At 42.8% G+C, this 20,394-nt stretch overlaps 1 protein-coding gene across 1 annotated transcript; it reads left to right on the plus strand.

The window, feature by feature from the left end:
- Positions 1-4,114: 4,114 nt before the first annotated feature.
- LOC137601387 (sperm-associated antigen 1-like) lies at positions 4,115-19,767 on the plus strand. Its single transcript, XM_068323553.1, has 19 exons — positions 4,115-4,216; positions 4,644-4,750; positions 5,009-5,168; positions 5,294-5,416; positions 5,497-5,567; positions 5,735-5,847; positions 5,965-6,070; positions 6,252-6,382; positions 6,507-6,613; positions 7,488-7,605; positions 8,051-8,506; positions 9,291-9,390; positions 10,145-10,297; positions 11,161-11,318; positions 14,369-14,510; positions 15,387-15,513; positions 15,774-15,932; positions 17,777-18,100; positions 18,626-19,767. Exons 1-19 carry the CDS (start codon positions 4,115-4,117, stop codon positions 18,752-18,754), a joined length of 2,886 nt encoding a protein of 961 aa, XP_068179654.1. The 3' UTR covers positions 18,755-19,767.
- Positions 19,768-20,394: the final 627 nt, after the last annotated feature.

Below are 20,394 nucleotides of genomic sequence, written 5' to 3' on the forward strand. Positions count from 1 at the left end.
AGCATATACATGGAAGGACACACAGATCTCTACTGCCTAGGACATGGTGCACTGACTGCCATAAGGTATTGAGATGACATCCTTGAACCCATTGTCAGACCCTACGCTGGTGCTGTAGGTCCTCCTAATGCACAACAATGCCCGGCCTCATGTGGCAAGAGTATGCAGGCAGTACCTGGAGGATGAAGGAATTGAAACAATTGAATGGCCTTCATGATCCCCTGACTTAAACCCAATAGAACATCTGTGGGGCATTATGTTTAAGTCAATTAGGCTCCACCAGGTTGCTCCTCAGACTGTACAACAGCTCTGGGATGCCCTCATGCAGATCTGGGAAGAAATGCCACAAGACACCATCCGTCGTCTCATTATGAGCATGCTGCGACGTTGTCAAGCATGCATACAAGCTCATGGGGGCCACACAAGATACCGAAAAGCATTTTGAGTTGCAGAAATTAAGTTTTTTTAAAAATGGACTAGCTTGCCACATCTGCATTTCACTCTGATTTTAGGGTGTCTAGACAAATGAGCCCTCTGTAGGCTGAAAACTTTTATTTCCTGTGGGAACCTACACAGGTACGCAGACAACACAGCTGCATCACATCCACTCGGTGGCAAGGTCACATGTTTTGGGTCCAATTAGGAAGTGATAAATGTTTGACAGTAGGATTATACTCTCCTTGTATTTTCTGTTTGCTGGTTGTGGGAGCTGCGCTCACTTGTCTGCAGGTACTTCATGGTAGAATATTACTCACTGCCATTTGATTTTCTAAATGCCTATCCATTTCATTTTACCAAGATAATGGTCTTCTAATTTCTTTTTTTTTTGTTCTTTGTTGCCCTCCTAAATTTTAGCTTTTTTAAGGGGTACTGTCAATGCTGGTGGTTCTCCTCTCTTGTAGGATACTCACTTTACAAGGCCGGTCCTATGCTGATGCCTGCACGTTGCAGGGGGATTGTACTGGTGGGACACGACATTGGTGCGTACTTTTAACCATTTTAACACGGTATGACATTTTATTGCATGCTTTTTGCTGATGTTGGGCCTGTGATTTTACCTTTGTCTCACCAGGGGCCTCTGCAGCAGGGGTCTCGCATCTGTAGGACCGGCCTCCCTAGACCGAGGAGAATCCACCAGCCTTTCGTAACAATGTTTTAAGGGAACTGTTTTTAACTAGTTTTATGCTGTGTCTCGGGGGCAGCAATAAATTTTGAATACAGCTACAGTATATGCCTGCCTCTTTTCAATTGTCCCTTAGCGGGAAAATACGTATATTGTCAGCCACACCACACTAAAAAGTTTTGTGGATCCTCCTGCCCATTTTCAGGAGGTGGCGTTGTTGGACTCAAGGGGAGGTTTGCCTCCTCCCCAGGTTCCACATTCCATTAAAAGACTTGGCATCCTTTCATTCCTAAGACATTGCCCTGTCGTTATTTGTAAAGATATCCAACTTCATATTGAGATCTAATGTATCTAATGTGTTTCTTTTAAGCGCTCCTTTAATTTTTGTGAGCAGTAGGTGAGGCACGGCCTCACCTGCCATCATGAAATAAAAAAATGGAAAATTGAATAAATAAATTAAATGATAATATTTATCCAGTGATGTGTATTATAAACTTATTTTCCGTTTAACGTCACCAATTTTAGGTCGTTTTTACTCAAAATCTCGCGATTTTACCTTATCGCGGATTTTTGGTAGATAGTCACTTGATGCCGTACGCGCATTCTATTGGCTGACGACATCCGGAAGTGCGCTGCATTTCTTGAGTCTTGCAACGCAACACACTTCCATGACACACAAAAGTGCTTTAAACAGTCAGTAAGAGTGTTTGAAAATGTAATACAGATAAAAAATGGTTTAATATCAGTATGGGGAAGGTTCATAGACATTTAAATTACAGTAAATAATAAGATAAATAGTTTGTCACTATATCGTTGATTCCGTTATTCGTGTGTGGTTCCTGGAACGCACTAACTGCGAGTAACCAGGGTGCACTGTATATATATTTAGTTGCGATTTGAGCAGTGCTAGTTTTTAGACGATGCGTATGGTCGCTCGTGGGCACATCAAAGGTGACCCCTAATTTAGACATTTGTACTAGTGATCTGAGGTTAATAGTTCACTTTATAGTTACTTGAAGCACAAAGGTGCATGTGGTATACTGTATGTCGTAACTCAAAAGCAGCCTCCACTCAGGTGGCTTTGTCTCTTAAAACAAGCTCGCTTGTTTTAAATGATTTCATTCCAGGTCTTGTACACCTGACCACATCAACCAAAAAGATAAATGCATGAGACCTTTAATTCTGACTCCAACCTTAACTGTTCAATAAATTTCAAACTTTCAAGGAAAATGCGGTTTTCAAATTTAAATGTCCTGCTCTTCAACACTAAAAACTACATATATTGATGTCATGATTTCATGACCAATTGAAATTGGAGTCCATCTATGTGATATGAGATGATGATAGATTATAACAGATGATATAAAATGTGATATTAGGAAAATAATTTCAGCAAGAGGATAATAAAAGTATGTTTCTTCTTCTTTCTTACTCTTCTTTATTAGAAGACAATGTGCTGAATTATGTAAATAGTACACATATACTGTATATAAAAGCAGTAAAGGGTAACTTTTATTTTATGTAGCATGCATGACCTGTCAGCTGTGGATGAGCATGAACTTCTCAACTGTAGGTGGTCTCAAAGTCCAGGTGGCCTAGTATAACTGCCAGGATGTGTTGTAAGTCCCTCTTTTTCAGCTCTGTGAGTATGTTTACCTTCCCCAGTCCCAACTTCCTGCCAATCAGTCCTGCCAATGGCATTGTGGTCTTGAACATGGCTGGGGTCATGTTAGAGTACCTTGGAGTACCTCAAGGATCTGTTCTGGGGGCAATGTTGTTTAATCTACAAATGTTACCATTAGGAAATTCATTCATTTTCAACCAATTGTTCCGCATATAGCGGGTCATGGGGGTTGCTGGAGCCGATTCCAGCTGACTTGCAGTTAAAGGGTGGGGGACACTCTGATCACGATTGCCAGTGCACTGTGGACCAACATGGAAGACAAAGCAATCAGTCACGCGCACACACCACATGGGCAATGTGGAACGATCAATACACCTAAGTTGTATGTTGTTGGAGGTGGGAGGATGCTGGAAGACACGGAGATATTAATACAGACAGACAAGAGAATGAGCGTACCATAGGCCAAATGGGAATCAGACCTTTCAATCTCTATTGATGCCATTTTCTGGATCCAATTTGGCAAAGGTTTTTGGGCATTTTTGGTACCTACCTACCTGTCTACTTACCTAGCCAGACTTCTTAGTTTTCTTTGATCATCTTTATTCTTCCATATGATTTCTTATGTTCTTGCACTTTCTCCTTTGTTCCTTCCCCTTGTGCTCTGATCTATGGTTCTTTGTTGTCCATTTGTGCTTTGATCTGCGGCCTTTGTTACACGCGTACAAACTAATTAATTTACTTACCTACGGAGGAACAAGCGCAACCTCAATACAGGTATCCACTTCAAACTATTATAAGGACACATGACATTAATTTTCAATGCTATGCAGATGATATTTGTCAATTAAAACAAACAAATCTGACCAATTAGTCAGAGACTTGCCTTAGGGATTTTAAGTCTTGGATGCTCCACAACTTCTTAATGCTAAACACTTACAAAAATTGGTTATTATTATTGATCCCGAGCACCTTACAGATGATTTTTCTAATACTGTAATTCATTTAGATAACATTGCTTTACCATCTAGTAGTGATGTCAGGAACTTGAGTGATTTTTCATCAGGATCCCTCCTTTAACTCTCATATTAAGTCTGCATCTCAGATAGTCTTCTTTTATTTATGAAGCATTTCTAAAATTAGAAATTTCTTATCCTTTAAAGACACAGAAAAAAATCATTCATGCTTTTGTTATTTCTAGATTGGATTACTGCAATTCCTTCGAAACATTCTGTGTTGTTTAGCTCAAAATACAGCTGCCGACTTGCTGACCTGAACTGGGAGGAGAGAGCACATTTCTCCTGTCCTGGCATCCTTACATTTGCTCCCGTTAAAATCTAGAATACAATTCAAAGTCCTCATGATCACATATGAATCTTTTCACTTGTAAGGGTCCGTCTTACACTGAAGACGGACGCTTTGAACGCTACCACTCTCCCAGGGCTCTTTGCTCTGAGGATGCAGGATTTCTGGTAACCTATCAGGTCTTTAAGAGCAGAACGGGAGGCAGAAGCTTTAGCTATTTGGCTCCCTTACTCTGGAACAATCTCCAAGCCTCGGTCCAGGGGGCAGACACCCTTAGCTTATTTAAGGGTAGACTCAAAACCCTCATCTTCGATGAAGCTTACAAGTAGAAACAACACAGATTCCACTAGATAAGCTGCTATAGGCCTGGACTGCTGAGGATATTTTCTGTCTCTCCTGCTAAAGGGAGTTGCACTTTATTACTTTAGGAGTTTCTGTTACTTTTCTTTCCATGCTTTTCTTGCTAATACTACAATGACCCTTCTCATGTCTGCAAGATATGGCCACTATCTATGTGCTTCTACTTGACAGGTGAGTATAGAAGACAAGACATCTGGAATGAGTACAGATTCCTTTTCCTCTCTTCAAATCCAGACTGCCATTGATTATCGTGGCAGTGTCCCTGTGGAACACCTGGATTATGGGTACATAGAAAAATGTAAAGATGTGAAGTACTTGGAAAAAATTTTGAGACAACTCAGGTAACTATGTCTATACCTAGATTACTTAAAGGAATGATTTTGTGCATTCATTAACGATTTTATTTCAAGGGTGTTGGTGAGCTTTTGTGATTCTGATTAATTATCTCCTGAGAAAATCCATGTGCAGTTCTTGCAATACATTAATTCCACAAGTTGCCAAAAGGAAATGAAGTACAACACCATACAGCATAAAAAGCAGGACAGATAGATTTGTTGTTATTCTGGATTTTGAAAAAGTAATTTTTCATTTATTTTAAGGTCTGGGAAGGAAGGCATGTTCCCTCATCTGATCAGGTTTTGTGAGAGTCATTTGGAGACACTGGAGCCGAGGAGCCCAACTCTCAGGAAGGAGACCCCCGTAGCCACAGCCGCCAGCCTCTCCACAGATGAGTGGAGCCAAGTGGATGATGAGCTAAAGGTGCAGAATCCTAATCATTGTAGTGCTGTTTTTACCTTAAACCCTCTTCCCCTGCTGTCGTGTATGAAGCTTTCTTCGGGAGTGAGAGACAAACATTTTAATATTAAATCTTTTCTTCTTGACAGACATGGCAAAATGAAGTAAGAAACAGAGACACTTCACTTAAACAGAGGTCTTTGTTTGATGACCTTATGAAAGAAAATGTGCCGCATGTAAGAGTTTCCAATTCCACAATTCCATTAAGCAAGGTAAAGATCCTACAACATTTACTTTATATGACTATTTACTTGAAATAAAAATAATAAAAACAGGTTTTTTGAAACCACAGAATACAATTACAAAAAAAAAGAGAAATCCTTCAAAACGCCCTCTGCCACGAGATTTCCGAGAATGGGACAAGTAAGCCATTTTGTCTCCACATTTGTTTATTATTATGTCGGCACCAGTTACATACAGTACTGTACATGAATGGCTCTACAGTGTTTGTTTAGGCTAATGTCATTATGATGTTAAGGATTTGATGAGAAGGTACTCCGACTAGAAAAAATATTTTCTTCTCTTTCAAGGTTTGATGTGGAAAAAGAATGTGAAGCAATCGATGAAATTGTGGCCAAAAATGATCCACCTGCCTATATAAACACAGAACTCCCAAAAGTCAAGACTAAAGAGGACGCTTCATGTAACATATTATACGTTATGCTCCCATATTTATTTAATACTCATTGTAAATTGTTGCATACACTCCATTCATATGGGTCTGTATCTTGAAATGTCTGTGGTTCTCAAATTGATGCAGTGCTGACACAACAAGAGAAGCTGATTCTGGCAAATCACGAAAAGGACAAAGGCAATGAAGCTTTCAGAGCAAAGGATTATAAGGAGGCAGTTGTGTATTACTCCAGGTGAGGTTCTAGATACAAGAACTTTACTATAGAAAGCATTTTACTTCTGCAAATAAGTTTATTGTCTGTGGCCTGCTATCAAATTAGACCATCGTCTTTTATGAGGTCTGATGCCTCTCCAATCTTTACTGCCATTAATGCACACAAATAAAGGTCTTTTTTATTTGTTGCTCCATTACAGGAGCCTTTCTGTTTTACCGACGGTGGCTGCATACGGCAACAGAGCACAGGCAGAGATTAAGCTGCAGCACTGGGACAATGCCCTGACAGACTGTCAGAGCGCACTGAAGCTGGAGCCGTGCAATGTGAAGGGTGCTTTCCTTTAGTGTACTCTACACCTTTAACTGTTCCAGCCATGCATTTAGATGGAATAGAAAGTTTCATTAATGTCGTCATTAATGGTAGTCTTAATGTCTGATTTGTTTTGTGTTGTCAGCGCTGCTCCGTCGTGCCACTGTTTCATTTCATAAAAGAAAATTCCAAATGGCAGCTGAAGACCTAAGGATGGTACTGAAGGAAGAGCCCCAGAATCCTACAGCCACTGTGAGTATTCCACATGTCAGATAGTTTTTTTGTCCACAAGGTGTCGCTGGATTAATATGAGAGCACACAGTTAAGCGCAGAACATACAGTAGCTGCTGCAATATATTAGTGTCATCATATACAGTATTGTCTGTCATCAATGGAAAAGGGAGGGTAGAGTAGCAGTGGTCCGTTGCTCTATGTCAAAGGATGAATCCAGATCCTACTACTATTGTTATTACTATAAGTAGTTGTCCACCTGAGAATGTTGTTTATATTTTAACAACATGTATTCAGGATTTTCATGTACTATCCAAAGCTGTTTAAGTCAATCCACTGGACGTTAAGAAAGTTCTTAAAGACATTTCATCTCTCATCCAAGAGACTTCTTCAGTTCTGAAGGTGGCTGGTCATGTCCCAGCTTATTAACCCTGTGTGGTGTGGTCAGTGTTATTCACATTCCAACAACCCATCTGGCTCCCCAACGATTGTTGATGGGGGTGTCAAAGTTGAAATGTGACTTTCACCTTTGTATGCTAATGAGGGTCATTAGCATGAGACACATAACCTGGGTCAATCTGTTGAGACAATCTATTAGGGAGTTTTGAAAGGACATAATTGTAAATGGGAGGTGATGTGGCAGATCACCCCCCCCTCTTTAGAGATGGCTTCTCCACTTTGACGTGGATGGCCTCTTTCAATCCTCTCTCAAACCATTTATCTTCCCTGTCCAAGACCTGAACATCGGTGTCCTGAAATGAGTGTCCCTCTTCCTTGAGGCGGAGGAAGACTGCTGAGTCATGTCCTGATGTGTTGATTCTTCTGTGTTGAGCCATGTGCCTGTGTAGTGGCACAAGTTGACAGAATTCTAATGTTTGAATTACTTGTCATTAAGCAACTTTTGTCTGAAACTGAGAAGAAGCTGAGAGAGAGTCAACTTGAGGAGAAAAGCAATGGAATTCTCTTCCAAGAAGACGAGGGAGATGATGATGAAAAAAAAGCAGAACAAACTGGTGAGACGGTCAAATTGCCTCCACAATCAATAAACTGTGTATATCTATGACTTGCAGACAGAGTGTAAACATGCCTGTGATCATTTATATAATGTGATCAGCACATTGAACTGAAAACTGTAGTGGATTGACACCAGTATGTAGAAAATTGTAGCTAAATATGCTAAGATATTTTTTGAAAAGTGATGTTCCTCCTGCATCTGTCTGTGCTGGAGAGAAAACCTCCACAGTGCCTCAGGGTAGGGGGACACATCATCGATGCCCAGCCCCCATTCACCTGTAATTCCCCACTGACACTGGCTACTTCCTGGAACTCCCTCTCTGAAGCGCTCGTGCCTGCCATCCCCTCCCCCACAGTGATGTAACACTGACTCCTTCCTGTGGGTGTGTCTCCCTTTCTGTCTGTCTCCCTTTGCCTCTCCCTCCCTCTCTCTCTCCCTTCCAGCTTGTCCAGTTGAACCTATCCAGCTTGTGGGAGGGGAGGACAGTTTAGCTGCTCCGACTGACAAGGGACACATTGGTAACTCTCAAAAAAAGTCCCACAGCAGAGGAGATGGGGGACCACACAGCGAGTTCAACAACTCCCACCATGGCCATGGGAAGGGCAAAGGAGGCAGCTCTGACAAGTACAAAGTAACACAGGAGTCAAAGGAAAAGTTAACCAATGGAACGAGCAAGAGGGGCTCCACAGCTTCAGCCCAGGATGAGAGAAGCAACACTAAGGGGACTTCAGCCGGAGGAGGAAACACGGAGTCAACTGTCAACTTGAATGCTCCGTGTGGAGCCCTGCCCCCACATCTGTCCCGATTAAAGAACGAGGGAAACCTGCTGTTTAAGAAAGGGCAGTTTGCCGATGCACTAGAGAAATACTCGCTAGCCATCCAAGGATACACAGATTCAGGTAGGATGGAGGAGTCCTCACAGGTGATTCTGTCGAAGCTGTTAGAGTATAGCGCACAAGCGTTCATGCATGAGTACAGACAGCTTTTATACTGACGCCAGCGTGTTACAAACATGCTGTGAAACAAACAGCCGATAGTTTAACCGACACATATTTGAATTTTATGACATTTCTTTGTTCATGGTGTTCACCTACTCATTGGTCATGACTTTGCTATTATCCTGCAAGTGCCTCCATGTATTTTTATTTTATCATTGTGCATAAGGTGAAAATTTAATTAAATAATTCAAGATATGTGATACAAATCAACAGTAGTGATCTCTCTCTGAGGCATTAGTCCACCTACACGATAGAGACACTAATAAATGTCCAGGAATGGACGTGCTGGCCTGGTTGTTGTGACTTTGCCCCCACAACAATGTGTCATACTGTGGTAACAAAGAAACATCCACATTGAGTCGCAACAGGAACATTACTACAATCACACTTAACACCAAAGGTAGAATGTGAAGACATACTGTCAGAATAATTAGTGAAATTCTTGTCTTTATATGAAGCGGTGCTCCCGTGTTCTGTATTACATTAGTCTGGTTTAGCAGTAATCTCTGAACATTATCAGACACTCGTAGCACATTCACACTTGCTCTAGTCAACATCACATCTAAGTAAACCTTCACATCTTATTTGATGCATTTGTACTTGAAGACATACTCTGTTAAACATCTATGTAGAGATCAGTGGAAAAAATCTGTAAATGAAAACGTGTCCATGTGTCTTCATGCAGGGATTGACAGTGTGGAGGAACTGTGCATTTTGTATTCTAACAGAGCAGCTTGCTACCTGAAAGGTGGCAACAACCAAGACTGCATACAGGACTGTACAAGGTGAGACAGGTTCTGCAGCCCGGCAGCTTCACGTTGCTCTGGAACTGGCCACTTTATTGTTGAGATGTTGTATTGGTTCACATTTCAGCAGCACTGCTTGCATTTCAGATCGATTAGAGTTTTTGTAGCCTCTGTTTTCACAATTCTGGAAACTATATGTTACTTGCTATTGAGAATTTCTTACTGCAGCTACACAGAACACTAGAATGTGTGACTGACAACATTATAGATGTAGACAGAGCACTGACTCAACAACAGGTGATCAGGACTTCTCGCAGTTTGATCGGGGTTTTTGAGCGTGATGAGTTTTCCCAGTATTTATTCATTATGTAATGCCTGAGCAGTGGATATGTGAGATTTCCTCCGGGATTAGTAAAGTTATCTATCTATCTATCTATCTATCTATCTATCTATCTATCTATCTATCTATCTATCTATCTATCTATCTATCTATCTATCTATCTATCTATCTATCTATCTATCTATCTATCTATCCTTGTATCTATCTATCTATCTATCTATCTATCTATCTATCTAGTTAATTCAAACTCAGATCAGTCCACATAATATGTGCAATACTGTGTATGTACAATAATCATCATTGCAAGACAATGTCTGTTTTGTATCAAAGAGCACTGTCACACATATATATTGATTCACAGTCTGCAGACACAGACCTCTGAGAGTGGAATCTATGTTAAAGCCAGCAGACTTGATCCTTAGCTCTTTCTTCTCGTTTATTTATACCATCCAGAGCCCTGGAGCTGCAGGCTTTCTCCCTCAAACCCCTCCTGCGTCGGGCCATGGCATATGAGTCCCTGGAGCGCTATCGTAAGGCCTACGTGGATTACAAAACTGTACTGCAGATAGATGTCACCGTGCAGGCAGCACACGACAGTGTCAACAGGTATTAGCCTTCTCACCTCAGATCCACAGGGCAGGGATCACCAAGCATCTCTTCAATATTATTTAAATCCAACAACTGCATTATTACATGGTCTGAGGCCTAAACTGAAACACATCAAATGAAGAAGCACATAAAGATGATTTGTTGGCCTACAGATTTAGCTAGAAAGAAAGAAAGAAGAAGAAAGTCAACTTTATTGATCCTCTACGGGGAAATTATCTTTACACTCTTTTTTACATGTGTATATGTATCAAACCATGCATACAGTTGTGTACAGGCCCCTGAACAAACACAACACACACTAGGGGCCTGTAGGCATGCGGTTAGTACAATTGTTGGTACATGAGGAGGCAGAGTGAAGGGTCGTGACTTCGGGGTGCGCCCCAAATGAGCAGTTTGTGGGGGGGGGATGCCTCTTGCTCAAGGGCGCCTCGGCAGTGGCCTGGCACCTCCCACTGTCAGCTCACGCTCCGAGGATGTCTGGCGGGAGTGGGATTCGAGCTGCCTATGTCTGGGTGATGTCTGGTCTGAAGACTTCTGCTCTACCGCTGAGCCACTGCCGCCCCACCAGCTAGTGGTCAAATGCAATTCTAGCTCCATACTAATTAGGTTTCAGTGTCTATATCCTCTCTGTTATGTAATAGGAACCTCACCTCTCTGCTTTACGTTCAGGTCAGCGACATAAGAAACACTTTGACGCATGCATACACGGAAATAAACCATGCGATACTTGTTTCAAAAACACACTTAACAGTACAAAGATGCTAATTACAAATACTTTACAAATACTGAAAAACCCTTTTATTTCCTGGTCTGGTTCATGTGTTGCATCCTCATACTGACTACTCTTTATCTGTCTACAGGATCACCCGGCTGCTGATTGGGCAGGACGGCCCCGAGTGGAGAGAGAAGCTTCGCAACATTCCCATGGTGCCTCTGTCAGCTCAGCAGCACCGCAGAGAGGAGCCCCCCAATGTAGAAGTTCTCCTGGCGCGAGCAGAGAAAGCAGCCAGGGATGCAGGTCTGAATTAAGAAGAGCCAGTGAGACAGGCCTTCATCATTTTAAAAACATGCATGTCTGCAGTAACATAACCGACCAGTTTCCTGCTTCATGTGGCTGTTAAAGGGGCTGTTAAAAACACGCATGTCTGCAGTAACATAACCGACCAGTTTCCTGCTTCATGTGGCTGTTAAAGGGGGTCTATAATGAAAAAAAAAATTTTTTTTCAGGTCTCTACTTTAGATAATACTGGTTGACTTTGCACTTTGCGGTCAGCTGCAGGGTCGTCAGCTGATGCCACCGTTCACTGATGTTTCACTCCCTAGCCAGGACACCTCCCGGTGGGGGCAGTGGCTTTGTGGGGACGTCTTCCCACGCCACTCCCTGCAATTGACCTCACTGGGGTGTTGAGCCCCAACTGCTGTCACTCCTCCGTAACCACATCGAGAAACTTGCCTTTTCTGCCTCTTCTGCCAGCTCCTTGATGGCCCTCTTCAGACTCCAGTCATTCCCGCAGCACGGAGGAGCCGGATTGCAGAACCCCCTACAAAGCCCCTGCATCCGATCTCCACTGGGTGAATAGTCACAGACCAGCCTCCTCCTCTGCACTCCTTCGCCAGGTCGCTGTACTTCGACGCTTGAACTCGTGAACTGTTATCCCCTCTTCCCAGGGCACAGTCAGTTCAATGATTAGGACTGTCTTTGCAGCTGTGGACCATATCACAATGTCTGGCCTTAGAGTTGTCTGTGTGATCTCAGTTGGAAAGACCAGCTGCTTTTCCAGGTCAACGCGCATTTCCCATATCTTTCCAAGGGTAAGCAGGCTTTCCAATCTTCCACACACACTCTGTCCTGCCTCTCCTTGTTTGATAAAGGCAATGTTTTGCCATTGGGACACAGAGGAGTTGTTTGGCCCGACTCTGCATCTCTCCAAGCTCTGTGAGCTTCCTCAGCACCTGATTGTGCCGCCACCGGAAGCATCCCTGTGTCAGTGCGATGTTGCACCCTGACAGAATGTGTTGGAGTCCTGCATTGTTCTTGCTGCACAGGGAGCACTTGCCCTCACTTCCAAATCACCGAGAGAGGTTTTGGGAGCATGAGAGGATGTTATCGGCTGCCCTCACAAGGAAGCCGAGTCGTGACTGTGGAGTTCGCCAGATGTCTTCCCAAGTTATGACTCTGTTGATGGTATCCTTCCAGCGAGTCCATGCTCCTTGTTTTGACTTGGACTCGCCCCAGGACCTCCTTTTGTTGCAGCTTAGAGGCGGCTTGCTCCACTTCCTCCTGGACTTTCCCCTTCCGCCCGATACGGACAGTGACCGCTGCGCCCTTCACCGCTTCATCCCTGGATTCCCTCAGTTCAAAAACCAGGCGGGTTTTCTCCCACTTGTATCCTACATATACAGTGGTCCTCCCTAACCATACCAACTCCTAGAACCTGGAAAACAAACGCAATTGATGCAGTCAATAAATATTTGGATTTTTTTTTTTTTGGCTAGACAGCATGCTGATTGTTGGGAATTAATGTTCTAGCTAGCAGCCACACTGACCACACAGGAAGCAAAGGTTGCACTCAAATCTCTTATTGATGACAGCTCTGGATGAGTGCTAATGACTTATGCTAATGGTTCTGTAAGGCAGGCAAACAATTACCATATTATGTCCAATAAACAATAGTTTCAAACATAAAATTACAGTGGACAAACAGTGGACAAAAATACAGTGACAAAAAATATTGACAGTGGACAAAAATATTGTTTCTAATTAAAAACCAATGATACGACCTAAGTATGATCACTGGCTGTATTGGGCTCAGTGGTAGAGTGCGCGGTAGAGTGGGTCGTCGTATGATTCAAGATCAGCGGTTTAATTCCTGCTCCCACCCAAAAACACCCAAAGTGGGAGGTGTCATTTAATTTTTTATAATACACTCGCACACACACAGTGCACTGCCAAAACTAAAATATACATGTTTTGCATACTTTGTGTTGCAGACAGTTTTATTCACAGGTTTTCTGCAAAATGCCACACACTTCAAACTCATGTCAACTGATATTTTAGCATCCAGTAGATGTCGTACTAAAGTAAATGAAGCTTCAAGAAGCTTCGAACCACAGTGAACCGATTGGATGAAAAGCTTCAATGCTTCATGGGGATTCATCTGCGCATCACTACTATTCATGTTTGTATTTATAGGGGAGGCAATGTTAGACAGGAAGAACTTCCACCACCTTGTGGAGTGGAGGGCAAATGTAGTCTATGGTTTTTTTGTTATTGCTGACGCCAATGATCCATTTGGTCACATCTCCCGTCTTTGACTTCAACAGCTTGTGAGGAACTTTCAGTGTGTAGCTCTGGGCCAGGTCATTTCCACACACTGCTACCTTAGCCTGAACACTAACTCCACCCCAGGGATGACCACGTCCTTACCCGGGTGGGCATGTCAATCAATCAAATATGGCTCAGGATATGTCAATCACTCTGCAGACAGCAGCTGTGACAAAATGGATTGTTTTGATGCTGTCTAGCCATTTAGTCCAAAAGATTCCAAATATTTATTGATGCAAGAAGCATTTGTTTTCCAGATCCTAGGAGTTGGTAGGGAGGACCACTATGTATATGTAGAGACCTGAAAAAATGTGTTCTTCATGATAGGACCTTTTTAATTATTGCCTGTCCGTAATCATCTGTTGTCTCCTCCACTGACTTCTGCCCCATTTTCTCCACAAATCCTCCATGATGTTTACCAGCCGGTAAAGCTGTTGTTTTTAGACTCTAATGATAAAAGAAACCTGCTAGCAAAAATTTTCCTCTCAGGAGACACTCGGCAGCTGATTGTCCACACCGACGTTGGTTGCTGACTTCAGTTTCATGCCTCTCATCCAGTCAGCACAGTATAAATTTCTAGGTTTCAAACCTAAAGCCACATAGCATACAGGGCTCACGTATTTCCATGCGTTTGGTTTTCTCACACATTACATAAAGGTCTACTGAAAGGTAAGGCAAGTGTTAATACATCGACAGAAAGCAGAGATAATAAGCAGTAATCACCTCCTTATTTTGTCTTCCAGAGAGGAAAGCAGAAATCCGTTTTGCAGGTTTGAAGCTAGGGGGGAATGACTTTGTGAAGAAGAGCAAATACCAGGATGCACTGGAAAAATACACTGAATGCCTTAAGCTAAAGCCAGAGGAATGTGTTATCTACACCAACAGGTGAGAGGCCCTGTCGCACTTGACCACAGACAAACACAGACCCCACTGTCGTCTGTCTTTAATATCATTCCTCACCACGGCTCTACACTCCTCATGTTTTGTTTCCCAATAAACGGAAATGCAGCATTTTGGAAAACACACAGATGTATTTATTCGTAAGGACATGTTAAACTGATCTGTTGTTGTCATCTGTCAGATGCTGTACCCACCAGTCTGTCACTGGCAGTAAATTAGCATTTATTGTAAATTTGAACAGAGCAGCCAAAGCTCATAAAACATCTCTCTACTTGCCACAGGTCTCTTAAAGCATCACCATCGTATTACATACATATAATCACAGCAAGCACAGTGGATGCAGCAGGCCAACCTAACTTCATTCTTCATACACTCTCACAATCGCTGACCACTTCTGATCTTATGCAGAGGAAAGTCTGACACTAACGTGAAAAATGTACCATTGTGAGGTGTGTATGTGGTGCTGTGCTGTGGAAACAAAGGCTGGACGTACAGCAAAAGAGTAAACAAAGCAGCAAGTGACAAAAAGCCTTTTTGACGGAAAACACTGATTAACTAAGAAAGGAATATAATAGAGCCAACCAGAGATGTAAATACTAATGTTTTACCCATTGGAAATAAAAATGATATATTCCATACTGCCAGCCTTCATAATCAAACAACAATTGATGAGACAAAAACACCAAATACATATTAACATTTGTGTAACATATAGAGTGTAAAAAGAATTTCCACACTGAGTGGAGTGGAAGTTTTTTTTTAATTCCCTTTCAGTTATGCAATAAAGATAAGTGGTTGATGATGACAAAATGAAAATCTTACGTTGTGTGTGCGTGTGTGCGTGCGTGCGTGCGTTACCAGAGCTCTGTGTTATTTAAAGCTGGGGAGGTTCACTGAGGCCAAACAGGACTGTGATGCAGCGCTGAAGCTCGACCCGGTCAATAAGAAGGCCTTCTACAGACGGGCGTTGGCCAAGAAAGGCCTCAAGGTGAACATAAATGGCCGTCAGTCCCAAAGCAGGGCTGGAGCAAATGCTGCTGGTTCCTGTCACACTTTGGTTGAACAGGTTCTATCATTTATTTTCTCACACCCTCTCTACAATCTTTGTGCTGCTGTCTGTCGTGAAAAGGCCATTCTAGTAAAACTGATTTAATTCTCAAAAAGACTTTCCTGGATAAATTAATAAAAATACACATTATTTAAAGTGTAAACTGTTATCTGAAAGTTTATTGTCCGTGTCTCCATCAGGACTACCTGGCATGCAGCTCTGACCTGCAGGAGGTGCTACAGCTGGATCCCAATGTGCAAGAGGCTGAAAAGGAGCTAGAGGAGGTCACCTTAGTGCTCACACAGAGTCTGCCTGATGCTACACCGTCCAAACACAGGAAGTCTGTCCCTGTCACAGAGGTATAAAACAAGGTTTTTTCCAATCCATTATTCAAAATGTTGGATAAATGTGTATGTGAATCTGTTTAGGAGGTCCGTGACACAATGATGATGGGACCCTAAATAGGTCTGGTTCAACCTGCCCACAAGGCATCCTTCAGTAGTTTTGGCTGCATCAACATTTAAAGAGTTTATGGGCAGCACAAACATAAAAGATACAGCATATTAACACTGCACGAGGAACGGAGGGTTGTCAATAAGCTGGACCCAACCCAACATTACAGATGCAGAGTTGTTGTTTGCGTGCGTCCTTGCCGCACATTTTTGACAGGGACGCACGATCGTCAAACAGCGTCTGACATTTAATGCCTGCGTCCCTTAACAGTTTGTTTGGTTTTTATATTGTACTATTGGCAAAACTCAATCCTTCCGTATGCTTGTACCATATATTCTGTTATTACTTATGGGATGCATAAACGTCATGCTGGGATGCACAGATTTTTCTTGAAGCACATCCCAGGGATGCACTACTTTCTTGAGCTAAAATTAACTCAAGAAACTCAAATTAACATGTAGTATGTCCCTGAAATGTTGTTTCCTCACAAAAGAACACAGATGAGTCTCACACACATTCTCTAGTGTTCTGGCACAGAGAGCTATAATAATAAAACCCAGTACCTAATGATTCTAAAGTCAGGAAAATTATACATGCAGAAGGTTCGTGTTTATTATCTTCCTCTTTTCTGCTCAGATAGTCAGAAAGTAGAAGACTATTCAGTAGAAGATGGATGTAAGTCAAAGTCAGCTTTATTGTTAAAGTACTGTATATGCACGACAGACAGCACAGGTGAAATTGCAGTCCTCTCTGACCCACGCTTAACAGGCAGTACAACAGGCAGTACAGCACAGACAGTACAACATGCAGTACAACACAGCACAACACAGGCAGGACAAAACAGGCAGGACAACGCAGGCAGGACAACGCAGGCAGGACAACGCAGGCAGGACAACGCAGGCAGGACAACGCAGGCAGGACAACACAGACAGCACAACACAGGCAGCACAACACAGGCAGCACAACACAGACAGCACAACACAGACAGCACAACACAGACAGCACAACACAGACAGCACAACACAGACAGCACAACACAGACAGCACAACACAGACAGCACAACACAGGCAGGACAACAGGCAGTACAACACAGACAGTACATCAGACAGTACAGCACAAAGTATGGGACGATGTAACTCTGGTTCTGGAGAATGTGTGTTTGGATCACAATAATTTCTGGGATTTGCATTTATATCCACAGAAACAGAATGGATACAATCCATAGGAATACAAAACCTCTCTGATTTGATTAATTGACATTGCTCTTCTTGTGTATCGACTACTGTCATGTTTCCAGTCCTGTCCAGAGCCTCTTTGTGTTGCTAGGTCCGGAATACAATACTCAAAAAGAAGAAGTGGAACACCTGCCCTCTGGCCCTTTGTAGTATATTTACTTACACAAGTCTAGACCGGTTCCGGATTCGTGTCCCTCTCTGTGTGGAGTTTGCATGCTCTTCCCGTGTGTGCGGGAGTTCTCTCCAAGTTCTCCGGCTTCCTACCACCTCCAAAAACATGTGCTTCATGTTAATTGGCCGGTCCCAAATTTACCATAGTTGTGAGTGTGTGCTTGTATGTTTGTGTGCGTCTCTGTCTGGCTCTGCGGTGCACTGGTGTTGTTCTCGTAGTGTCTCATGCCCAAGCCAGTTGGGCTCCAGCTCCCCACGAACCACAACAGTAGAAGTGGTGGTTAAGAAAATGGATGGATAGAAGTCTAGACTGACTTTTATCACCTCTGTTCATCCTGCACAGGTTGACAACAATGAGGAGACGACCACCATTCCTAACTCAGAGATCAGCTACAAAGGAGATGACGTCAACATCAACCTTCACCTGACCAATGCTTATGAGTTTGGCCAGGCTCTGAATGCAGCCCACTGCCACAGAAACACAGTGGCTTGTGCGGAACTGCTTGCCAAAACATCCCCAGAAATGCTTCCTAAATTCCTGAGCACCCAGCTGGATGGAGACACCATCAGCTTCATTATGCAGGCGCTGGACTCCCAACTGTTAGAGAAAGACCCCAACCTTGTCTACCAACACCTAAACCAGCTGCACACAGCCAACAGGTTTTCGGTAAGGTGCAGCACATGTCCCATTTAAAGAAAGTTATAGTAGTCTATTTCCTTACTGCACATTCGGTGACTAACAGGTGTTTAAAATATGTAGGGAGACAACAGAAGAGTGAAACCCTGTTGATTATTGAGTCTTCTCCTTTCGGCTTTTCCCTTCAGGTGTCACCACAGCTAATTAGTTGCTTCCATCTAACTCTGTCTTCTGCATCCTCTTCTCTCACACCAAATACCTGTTTATTATTAAGTAACTGCGGTTTATTTCCAACACAGAAGACCTCGTGTCTCTATGTCCTTGTCCCTTACTTTTTATTTGGCTCCTTCTCTATCAACAGTGAGACCAAAAAATAAATGAAAGCATCTTTTGGAAGAATGTCATGATTGAACACTTAAGTCAAACTCAGTATGCATGTGGTTTGGACTGGAGAGCCACTTGTGAATCTTTAATATTGTTTTGTAGGCAGTACATCATCGACTTGTGCAGCTGAAGTGTTGGTGGTGAATTGTGATCCCACATTGACTTGTCCAGGTTGCCCTGATGCTGCAGGAGAAGGATGGGCGTCACCAAATGATTCAGCTGTTTGAGGGTCTGTCTGCAGTGGAGTGCACAGAGTTCACCAAGAAGGATGTTCAGAATCTGGCCAACAAATACATCTGACCCTCCTGCCCCAGCTCTCTGCTGCGTCACTACACCTCCTGGATCTATGCAAAATTCTGCATAAGTACTCAGAGTGTTTGTATCATTTTTAGCAATTAAAATGTTCCATTGCTTAAATTTATGTCATACATATATTCATTTAGACTTATGTATGCGATTGTTCAGATTATAGTTTCCTAATTTACATACATTGTGTTCTTGTTGAGTATTAAACTAGTTTATATTTAAGTGAACTGAAATTTCTGTTTGTAAGCGTTTTGTCACATATTGATGAATGTACCAACTTTAAATCAAAATGACAAATTGGGGAGGGAATCATTTCATATGATCCAGTTTCTCTACACTGTTCACTCAGTCATTATCAATGTTTTCAATTGGGAGTCTCTCTCTAACACTCAATAACTTTGTAATATCAAAATTACAAAAGGAAACGTGAAGGAGTATGAACACAAGAACATGAAGGACACTCTAGTCCAGGGGTATTCAATTAAAAGTCACAGAGGTCCAGTTATAAAAATTTCCTCTTAGTTAAAGGTCTGAACCCAAGTCCAGTTTGTGTCCTATGGCCAGTCCCTATTGTCCACATTATCATTTATTAACAAATTTTATGCAGGATATGTTTAACTGAGTGCACAGGCAAATAAATGAATTATCACTGAAAAACTTCTTGGTGACACAAAGTTATCAGTCCTTTACAGTGTTCTCGTCCCGTACTTGACTGCATGGCGATAAGGACATTCCCCCAGAGCCCAACCCCTAATGGTGTGAGGATCTCCCTGCTTCACTGACATTGAGACGAGTGGAATCTATACATCCACCCCCCCTTGTAGTCAGACTTCCCCTCACACCGGTGGGTGAGTTCTGGCAGGAGTCCCCACCGCCGCTGTGCGCGTTGTAGAGGGACGCCTCACTCATCTTTTCCTCTGGGATAAGTTGTCCGGATCTTTTCCTCTAGAATGAGTTGTCTGGATCTTTTCCTCTCACACCAAAACAACCGACGTCCTCAGTTGAGGCCATTGCCTTTGTTGGTTCCTTAGCTGAAGAACTCTGGGGTTGCAAGAGCCAAAACCTCTGTTTCCAGATCAGGGCCTGGAGTGGCACCTTCACCAGCTGGTGGAGGGAGAGTAGATCCTTGGTCAGCTCTGGCTGGTCTGGTTGATGAGGTGTGGCAACACGTGTCCCCCTTTCCCAGCAAACGGACTGCAGTTCCCGTTCGCTCAATCACTCATTTTTGTTTTGTTACTTTCAACCACACACACTTTCACACACATCCATTTCTCTGGAGACATCCGCCTGTTTTTCTCTGAGATGGGAGAAAGTAATAGTTGTCTCAGGCCTGGTTGTCTCAGCCTTTGGCTGTCAGTGGAGCTGTAGGAGCTGGAAAAGGTCTGTTAGTGTGAATCCAGCCTGTGGAAGAGTTCAGTGACGTCCAGGACCACTCCTTATCTCCCTTCTAATTCTGCTCTGTAGATTCTTAACATCATTATTGTATCACTTCGCTTTGGGGAATTGCATAACTGGAAACTGTGCTGTATTATCATCCCCATCATAGCCAGGAGGAGAAGAAGGAACATTCCCCCCTTCCAGGGAATCCTTCCCCTGGCCTCCATCTTTGTCACTGAAAATGTCAATGGGTGCTT

This window comes from Antennarius striatus, chromosome 9 (genome assembly GCF_040054535.1).
Source record: "Antennarius striatus isolate MH-2024 chromosome 9, ASM4005453v1, whole genome shotgun sequence".
NCBI classification, from domain to species: Eukaryota; Metazoa; Chordata; class Actinopteri; order Lophiiformes; family Antennariidae; genus Antennarius; species Antennarius striatus.

Coding starts and splice junctions, on each gene's coding strand:
- LOC137601387 (XM_068323553.1), top strand. CDS start 4,115: ATGAATCTTTTCACTTGTAAGGGTCCGTCTTACACTGAAGACGGACGC. Junction 5,169..5,293: donor AAGTGGATGATGAGCTAAAG/GTGCAGAATCCT, acceptor TCTTCTTGACAG/ACATGGCAAAATGAAGTAAG. Junction 6,614..7,487: donor CCCAGAATCCTACAGCCACT/GTGAGTATTCCA, acceptor CTTGTCATTAAG/CAACTTTTGTCTGAAACTGA.